The 9,981-nt window shown below is 37.3% G+C and overlaps 2 protein-coding genes across 6 annotated transcripts; both read left to right on the forward strand.

Annotated features, from left to right (window-relative positions):
- The first annotated feature begins 121 nt into the window (after positions 1 to 121).
- LOC110857395 (PR domain zinc finger protein 5) lies at positions 122 to 6,281 on the forward strand. 5 transcript variants are annotated; one of them, XM_035857597.1, is made up of 5 exons: positions 122 to 608; positions 688 to 740; positions 4,448 to 4,990; positions 5,063 to 5,470; positions 5,553 to 6,281. In XM_035857597.1, the coding sequence occupies exons 3-5, from the start codon at positions 4,871 to 4,873 to the stop codon at positions 5,928 to 5,930; spliced, it is 906 nt and encodes a 301-aa protein (XP_035713490.1). In that variant the 5' UTR covers positions 122 to 608; positions 688 to 740; positions 4,448 to 4,870; the 3' UTR covers positions 5,931 to 6,281. The 5 variants fall into 5 exon arrangements, with proteins under 5 accessions (XP_035713490.1, XP_035713491.1, XP_035713489.1 ...); XM_035857598.1 differs by lacking the exons at positions 122 to 608; positions 688 to 740 and having other exon boundaries at positions 770 to 4,603; positions 4,939 to 4,990; XM_035857596.1 differs by lacking the exons at positions 122 to 608; positions 688 to 740 and adding an exon at positions 771 to 2,346 and having other exon boundaries at positions 2,434 to 4,990.
- Positions 6,282 to 7,577: 1,296 nt separating this feature from the next.
- On the forward strand, positions 7,578 to 9,773 carry LOC118437980 (zinc finger protein 480-like). The gene is made up of 3 exons (XM_035857601.1): positions 7,578 to 8,834; positions 8,910 to 9,317; positions 9,385 to 9,773. Exons 1-3 carry the CDS (start codon positions 8,715 to 8,717, stop codon positions 9,715 to 9,717), a joined length of 861 nt encoding a protein of 286 aa, XP_035713494.1. The 5' UTR covers positions 7,578 to 8,714; the 3' UTR covers positions 9,718 to 9,773.
- Positions 9,774 to 9,981: the final 208 nt, after the last annotated feature.

The raw sequence follows: 9,981 nt of genomic DNA on the forward strand, positions 1-9,981 counted from the left end.
CATTCTATCGACTTGAAATTTTGTACACTTGTTCTTCGGGTCAAAAGTAAGGATGAGTTCGGAGGGGCATGATCGGTCAAGTGGTTGGCCGGTGGGGGTCTTTTCCACCCAAATGTGTTGTCATTAACTACCAAGATGGCATTAATGCCATCTGAAAAGGCCCCGCAAAGTTGCTTGGAGTAGGTTTTTTTACATACTTCGGTATTGAATAGACTTTTTTTATCAATCTTCTTCGCTAATGCACATGCAAAGGAGTCAAAGTTTGACCATAGCGGATATTATTAACCGCAATGTTCCGAAAAATGTATGTGTATGTAATTTGTTAAATACTTAAAGTCAATCAATGAAAATCCTTCCTGTGGGCGAAGCTCAGAAATCCAAAACTAATCGCATAATGATCTATGCATGCATGGTCCCTTTCGGTGAAGGGTTGTTACATCTGTCCAGTAACTGTTAACTGTAACTGCTTGTCAACTTTTCATTCGTTTAAGAACGCAACCTTTTTCACATAACACGAACCAACATTAACTTTACGTGTTTGTGTACTATTAAGCTCAAGCAGCACGTAGAGAAGCAAGAAATAACTAACCAATCCTACACAACACGAGGTAATAAATAACGAAATAATAAAGCATTTATTTTTTAATATAATCAGTGATTGTATTTATTATTACTTCTTATCCTTAGTATCGTAAAGTAGTTTATGAAGAAAAAACAAGGAGCCTAGCTTCGCCAAAATCGTAAGCTTATTAATTTAATTTTTATAACAAAATCTCATAACCTTCATAACCTTCTCATAACTTGTTTTACGAATACGAAAAAATAACGAAAACCCACAATATTAAATATTGTCGAAGTTGATGGTAGAAATTGGTAGAAATTTGTTTTGTGCTCGCCAATTCTTTTAAACGTCAATTTTTGACGAAAATTCTGTACACATTGTGTGCGAATTGTTTTTAGAGATACAAATTTACATTTTTTGGCACGCAAATTTCTAACGAATATTTACAACTCTTCAAATACCCAATCCGGATCTGAAGGTATAGAAGAAAATGGAATGTTTAAAGTGTACAAAAACTTTTAAAACCGATAACGAGTTGGCTCGACACATGGTCACACACGATCCAGATGCTAAGGTCAAATGCGAGGTGAGTATGTAAATAGGAAAAAGTGGAGCTACATAATTTTGCAACCACATTTGCCCATTTCCGTCTTAAATAGGTTTGCGCCTTAATTTCCAAAAACAGACGTGCCTTATGTTCCCACACGTGGAAACTTCACATCAATCGTCGGAAACGACCAAATTGTGACACTTGTCACCGCGTGTTTTTCAACTCGACTAACTTACAGCGACATATTGACACCGTCCATAGCGCGAAGGAACGACACCGTTTCCCTTGTACGTACCCTGGCTGTGAAAAAACGTACCGAAGCAAAAGCGATGCTTCGCGGCACGTGAAAAATGCACATGCCGAGAACCTGGTTAGATATCCGTGCAACCTTTGTGGGAAGGAATTTAAATCGAGGACTCGAATTCTGCTCGATAGCATAAATTTGTCGGTTAAACGAAATCTTTTTTTAGCTTTGAAACCGAAGGTGGCCCACCCGCTACTGTGAGTTACTACATAGAATCTGAAATTAGAAATCTATCCGTAGTCGTAATTGAGGCGATAATTTCGGCCGCCTCTAAACCGAAAACATCGTATGCGGGACGCATTCGGGCCGAATCTGATTGTGCATCGGGAAGAGTCACTTGAAACACTATTTGGTGATGCATGCAAGACGGCACAAGGCTCCGGATCGCGAATGTTACTTCTGTAAGAAGAAATTCATCACTTGTAACGAATTGGTTAGACATTGTCGAGTTCATACTTTAGAAACGTTTAAATACTTACGTATGTAATTTACACACTCTTAGAAATGTGTCTAACTTAGCGCTGAGTTACTTGCCTGCATACACTGTACGGGGTATTGATAAATCTACACAGGGTAAAGTGACCAACCCTTCACCGAGTTTGCCCAAACTTTACTCTGTTTAGGCCACTTTACTTGCGTTTACCCCAGAAAGAGTTGGCAATGCATATCTTACCCGTGGCAGAGTTATCGAGTTGGGCGGGGAAATCTCCCCGCCCAACCCGGGGAAATCTCCCCGGCTGAAGCCACAAAGTAGCTCAGTTCCCACTCAACCGCCTTCCGCATACGCTGCGAGTGTAATTTTGGCAGTGGAATTTTATTTATTTTCTGACCCCCGTTTAATTCTAACCACCCCCACTTGAAAATTGCAACACAAGTAGTGCAAGGACTTCTACAGCAATTTGGATTACAGGAATACGTAAAAAATTGAGGGTAAATAAATAATTAAGAAATTCTTTCAAATCATACAATAAATTGTATTCTCATAAATTTGATTCGAATTTTCCGTCTTATTTTCAGATCACCATATTGCAGATGACGAATTACTAGAGCCATCGAAAGGGGGGGGATGAAATTTTAAAATTGATAATTAATTAATAAAATCTTGTATTGAAATTATGTAAGGACAATTAAGTAGATTTCAAATTATTTGCATATACCGCTCTCACAGAAAGAACCCGGTACCGAGTAAGCAGTACCCCTATGAGGGTTACCAATGCGCAGTGCCCTGGCTGGAAGCGTTACTCCGCTGGGAGTAACGCTGTATTCAACCGGAGTAAAATGCGTAACTCTTTTGCTTTTAAGCTCCCACGTACACCATAGAGAGTGCATACACTATTAACTCTGGCATGGATAGAATTTTACTCCGTGTGGGGTTATTTATTCTTACAGTGCATATCAACAATTTGGAAGTTTTCATTAAATTTACGACACAAATCTTTTCCTGTAGAAAGCAATGGGATTATAGCTACTAATTTACCTATATTGTTGATGTACATCGTCATCAAAATGTTGGGTGGGTAGTTATCTTCGTCGTATTCAACCTAAGAGAGTAATACATATAATAGGGAAGGGGTAGGTGGTTGGTATAAAAATCGGCGTTTTTTATAACGTAATATTATTACGTAGAATAGTAGACGTAGAATCCCTAGAATATTTCGCAAACTATTTTTGCTATGAGAAAGAAGTACCTACCCTGCTGCGAGTCCACTTAAACGCATTATTATACGCAAAATTGGAAATGCCTCACTTTTTACCAATTGGCCAAGCATTGTCGAGTGCACTAGAAAAGTAAATATATGTATGTATTTATATATGTAAACGGTGTTCTAATAATTTAAGAAATGTTATTAAATTTGGGACATTTGAGAAGTACAACGCATAATTTTGGGGTCTGTGGGGCCACGGGTTTTTATTTTGTACTTTTGAAGATTAGTATAGGATAATAATAAATTAATTACGTAAAGTTGAAAAAAGTTGCCTGCAACCAATTTTGTATTTCGAGAACCATATGATTTTAATTACAAATTGGTCTATTTAGTAACTAGACATGGTCTTATTTAACCAAAAATATTTCGCAAACTGGATTCCCATGTTGAGTACTTATGTAAGTACGCTGTCGTGATTACTTACATACATCCTCTTCAGCGTATAATTTTAAGCTATTTAATTGAACGAGACTGATTATTTAAATGAATAAATAGGGATTTTTTAGCAAATAGTAATTTTGGCTCTTCTCTTCTTTAGCCAGCATATGTACATACATGTATATTTATTGTGATAATCTGTATGTCTGCATTATATAAATCGTTGCGTAAGCATTGTATCCACTCTAAATAATCTGGTGAGAAATTATTGAAGTCGATGTCTATATGTATGAATCTTCATACCGAAATTAGTACATGTACTGCTTAATTTACAAAGCCTTGAGACTAGTTGCGAATTTTCGATGATTCGATTTTTTGGTTAGATTTTGTGAACCTTACTTTCTTGAACCTGCAATTTGTTTCAGACAATTTGTGTTCATCAGGTCATAAGCTAGAGTTTATTAGGTTTAAAAATCGTCAAAGCCATTGTTTAAAATATTCAACGTTCAAGGAGTGGAAGAAATTTGTTATAAAGGGGTTCTTGTCGCACATTTTTATGGAAGCGTGGGCATGAGCTGATTATGACTTTTGCTAAAAATTGTGTTGTATCGTAACACCAAAAATGTAATATTACATTATCGTCTGTGGACAGACTGATTGCTTTAAATCCTAAATGGTCAAATTAAAGTGAGATTTGATTAAATTTTTACTGTACATATACGTATGTACATACTTATTTATATATGTATGCACTTCTTACATAATGCGGCACTGCAATGAAAAATAATACGAATTAAGAAGGGTTGAAAAATTGGAAAGGGTTGAAGGTCCCGTGGTGATGGAAAGGATGAAAATAAGGCTCTTAGGAAAATCCCTTCTAGTTTTTGTGAAAAGGAAAAATCGGGTGATTGTATTGTTACATATGCATGGTTATTATTTTTATCCAGGAATGTGCCAAGGGTTCATTCATCTCTATGGTTACAAAACGCAACCCTTTTCACACGCCACGAACCCAAAATTGACTTTACGTGTTCACTTACTCTTAAGCAACACCAACATAAGTCACCAATTATTAAGCAGTCCTAAATCCTATACAAGACACGGTAAGAAATTAAGTTTAAAAAATTACAGCTATGTATACAACCGTTGGGTAATTGGATAGCTAAATAGTAAAAAAAACATTTATATAAAACGATAGCTAGCTAAAGCTTGCTGTAAATGTGTTTCATGTTTGTCAATCCATTAAAGTTTGTGAATTGTTGGCAATAATTTTTGACATATTGTGTAAATACAAACGATTTTTTTCTTACGGATACCAAATTAAATTTGTTCCGAGTCCAAGTCTACAAACCCAGAAGTACATAATCCACATGGATTTGAAGCCAGGAAAGGAATGGGAATGTTCAAAGTGCTCAAAAATGTTTGAAACCAACCGCAGGCTAACCAGACACATGGTCACGCACGATCCCGATGCCAAGGTCAAATGTGAGGTGAGGATGTAAATTTAAAAAAGTGAAATGATAACACATTTGTTCACATGTTTCCATTTCTGTCTTGCATAGGTCTGCTGCAAAATTTTCGAAAATAGAGACACCTTATCTGGCCACATATCGAGAATTCACGGCAACCGGAAGAGACCAAGTTGTGACACTTGTCACCGGGTGTTTTCTTCCCTGGATTCTTTGCGGCGACATATTGCCTTCATCCACAACGCGATGTATCGATCTCGTTTCGGATGCAGCGTTCCAGGCTGTGAGAGAAAATTCATGTACAAAAAGGACATTTTGAAACACAGGGAAACTGATCATGCCGAGAATCCGGTTCGATTTCCGTGCACACTTTGCGAAAAAGATTTCAAAACGAGGCATCACCTTGAGGCACACATTCCCACCCATACGACTGAGAAGCCGTACAATTGTGCCATTTGTGGGAGAAGTTTTGCCCAAAAATGGACCATGAAAAGTCACGAGGTAAATAAGCATTTTGTGTAAAAAGTTAAGTAGATAAATTAAAAATTAGATAATGGATAATCATTAGATAATCATTTTGCAGATGACGCACGTAGAAAAATCCACTCGAGAGAGGTTGCAGTGTCACGGGTGTCCGCAAACGTTCCTTTATAAGATAACGCTTCAACGCCACATCCGACGTGTGCATGAAAATCAGAAGAATTATCCGTGCGCAGTTTGTGCCAAGAGATTTACCAGTTCGTACCATTTGAATCGTCACGTGGAGGCGGTACACGCCACGAATGAAGATAAGATCCATTCCTGCGACAAATGCGAGCACAAGAGCCACTCGAAAGCCAATTTGGCCTATCACAAATTACGTCACAATGCAGAGAGACATAGATGTTACTTCTGTCCGAAGAAATTCTTAACTTTTTGCCAATTGGTCCGACATTGTCGAGTGCATACGCTAGAAAAGTAAAAATACGTATGCACATATTGTGAGTGTGTAAATGATTTGCGATTTTTTATTAAATTTGGGATATATGAAAATTTTTATTTATTTAGAAAGCTATATAACTTAAATTGCAAATTTATCTGATAACTGGATATGTCCTTATTTATTAAAAAAAAATTCAAAGTTTATTTGAATGTGAAATAAGTAAATATGTAGGTTATCTTAGTTAAATGTGTAGAATTGTATGTACATACATATCCAGTTACTAATACTGGGTAGAAATGCTAGGGATACGCATTAGAACTTTAAACTATCGAATTGAACGAGAATGGACTGATGATTCTAGATAATTAATAAAAGTTTCTTGACAAATAATAATGCAGGATTTTGCCTTTTTGTAGTCAGCATACATACGAGGGTGTTTTATTATTGATTTTCAAAAGCTATCTCCGCACTGTTTCTGACCAAACATTTGATGAAATAACAAACCTCAGATACATTTAGGAAGCCGTCATTTTTTTTCAGTTCTGTAAGTTAACATTAACACGAGCAATAAATCAGCAAACTTTACCTCGACGGAAAAAATGTCAGATTTGCAAATTAAATATCGTAGTGTGATGTGATTTTTAATGCTGTAGGGGCAATCCGTATCGCAGATTTATGATCGTATCCTTAAAATTTACGATGAAGACTGTCCAACACAATGCACAATATAAATTTGGTTAATAACTTCAAATGATGGTGAATAGAGGTACCGGAAAAAAATTCGCTAGGGCGCCCAAAATCGGTTTCTACCGCAGAAAACCTCCATAACCAAGAAAAACCAATAATGAGAGATCCACGACTGAAACTGTCCAATTTGGCAAATGAGATGGGTGTTCCAAAACCAACAACTTTTTCTATGTTAACTGAAGACCTTGGTATGAAAATTGTTTCCGCCCGTTGGGTACCAAAATTGCTTTCTCATCTCAAAAACCGGATCGAGTCGGCTTTCCTGAGGCAAATTTTGAAGTTTTAAATGAAAACTGGAACCTGCTTGATATTTTACTAGGTGCATATGATACTTGGGTCTACTATTATGATACACAGACCAAACAATAATCCATGCAATGGATGCACGGGGGGTCTCCACCCCTGGTGAAAGCAAAAGGGCAAAAATCTGGCAAAAAATTGAGGATGACCAGTTTCTAGGATACCAAAGGACCCCACCTTATCAAATTTATTGCTAGAAATACTACGATAAATGAGGCTGCGTATGCAGGAACCCCGAAGGCGCTGCGTGCTGCGGTTGAAAAGTAACGTGAGGTCAAAAAATAGAGTTAGTGCATTTTTTGCTCGCCAATGCGCCACCTCACACCTAACTTTTTGTGAGGGCTGCTGCAGACGAAAATTGCTTCGGCGCCATAAACCACCTACTGTACAATCCAGACTTGACCCTTAGTGATTATTATTCGTTTCGAAACTTAAAGAAAAACTTCAGGGGGAAACGATTTCCGGATGATAAAGCAGTCGAATCGTAAATTTTAAGATATTTTCGAGGTAAATTTTGCTGATTTATGGCTCGTATTGATGTTATCCCACAGAACTGAAAAAAATCACAGCCTTCTAAATGTATTTGAAGTTTGTTATTTCATCAAAAGTTTGGCCAGAAACAGTGCGGAACATATATTTTGAAAATCAATAATAAAACACCGTCGTACATACATATGCATAGTGATAGTTCGTATGTATGTACATAAATAGATGCGTGAGCATTGTATCCACACTATATCATTTAGTAACAAGTTATTACCAGTCGGTGTCTGTATAGGAGAATTAGCGTAATGCGTAATTAACAAAGCCCAATAATACCATTTGAGAATTTTTGACCACCTACTGCCGTTGATTTTATTGTCACATTTTGTGTACATACATACACACTAATTTTTTCAGAAAATTTGTCCTCATCTGGCCAGAGCTTGTCAGGCCCAAGCAGTTGTTAAAAATTTTCAACCTTCGTTGAATGGCAGCAATCTTTTAGAAAAGGAGTTGGTAGCACATTTTTTATGAGCCGATCTACCTTGTAAAACCTTTTCGAATTTGAATATAGTAGGGCATAATTATTTATGGAGTTATGTAATTATTGCTTAACATCTTCATTGATCAAACGAAAGTCAGATTTGAGGTCAATTTGGCATACGCTTAGAACACTCGAGTTTCGATTTATATACATTAAACACCTATTTATTATTTCCTATTCTGACATTGTAATCAAAAAATAAGATTTAGATAAGAAGGGTTGAAAAATGGGAAAGTTGACGGCTTAGTGGTGATGTAAAGGATGGAAATAAAATTCCTGGAAATTTTTCTTTAGTTTTGTGCCGAGGAAAAATCTGATAATTGAACGTATTGCCATGCGTGGTTATTTATAATCAGACGTTTACTTTTTACTAGGCCTTCATTCATTGCTATGCATGGTTAATAATGCAACCGTTTTCACACTAAACGATCAAACATTAACTTTCAACGTTACGGGTTCACTTACTCTTAAGCAACTCTTACAAAAGTAATAACTAAACAATCCCACGTTAGAGACGAAATTTAGCAAACTGCGATAAATTAATAATTACATTGTGTGCCGCTTAAATTGCTTAAAATGTGTGTCATCTTCATCAATTAGTTTAAAAACAAATTGTTGCAATATTGCGTGAATAGCTAAGAGGCGATTTTCTTTCCACAGATACATATCAAATTAAATTTGCTTACGCACACTAATTGTTTGCAAATATACTTATACAAACCTACAAACTCAACAAATACGGAATCCACATGGATCTAAACCCAGAAAATAAGTGGGAATGTCAAAACTGCTCAAAAATGTTTGAAACCAACCGCAGGCTGACCAGACACATGGTCACGCACGACCCCGATGCCAAGGTCAAATGTGAGGTTAGTGTGTAAATTTTGCAAAAATGAAATGTTATAATCTACATACATTTGTCCACTTATGTACATATTGCCCAGGTTTGCGACATAATTGTGAAAAACAGAACCACCTTATCTTCCCACATGTGGAGATTACACAGCAACCGGAAGCGACCAAGTTGTGGCACTTGTCATCGGCCTTTTCCTACGTTTGCCTCCTTACGGCGACATACTGACGCCATCCACAACGCAGAGGAGCGACCTCGTTTCCCATGTACGTTTCCCGGCTGTGGAAAAACCTACCTGCATAAGGGTGGCGTTTCGCAACACGTGAAAGCTGAACACACCGAGAATCCGGTGCGATTTCGGTGCACACTTTGCGGAAAGGAGTTCAAAGTGAGGTCTAAACTTGCGCAACACATTCGCACCCACACGACTGAGAAGCCGTACAATTGTGCCACTTGTGGGAGGGGTTTAGCCAAGATAGAAGCCAGGAAACGTCACCAAGTATTTAAATTGGCTTGATGTGGGAACACTGGGTGAAAAATTATCAATGTGCGTATTCATTTTACAGATGACGCATTTGGAAAAATCTGCCCGAGACGTGTCAAAGTGTCACATCTGTCCTCAGACCTTCATAAGTTGGAGCGGATTACAGTACCACATTCGATTTACGCATGAAAATTTGAGGGATTATCTGTGCCCAGTTTGTGACAAGAGATTCTGCCACGCATCAACCTTGAAACGTCACGTGGAGGAGATTCATAACACGGGGAAGATCCATTTCTGCGACAAATGCGAGTACAAGAGCTATTCAAAAGCCAATTTGGCTAGTCACAGAATGCGACACAATGCAGCGAAGTATGGATGTTACTTCTGTGGGAAAAAATTCTTCACCTTTTCCTAATTGTTGCAACATAGTCGAGTCCATACCTTAGAAAACTGGAAAAACGTATGTATCTAATGTGCATATTAATGAATTATAAATTTTAAGTAAATTTTAGAAATTTGACATTTTCTACGCATCCTCATTTTCATTCTCCAATCTGAGATCCTCCCATGCTAACGACGGGGATCTCGTAGCTTATGCTTACAGATTTTTATTTTATCATGTATTTCGGCTATATATATCATGCAATTTACTTAGGTACTGCAATTGTACGTATTCATC

This window comes from Folsomia candida, unplaced genomic scaffold (assembly GCF_002217175.1).
Source record: "Folsomia candida strain VU population unplaced genomic scaffold, ASM221717v1 Fcan01_Sc018, whole genome shotgun sequence".
NCBI lineage: Eukaryota > Metazoa > Arthropoda > Collembola > Entomobryomorpha > Isotomidae > Folsomia > Folsomia candida.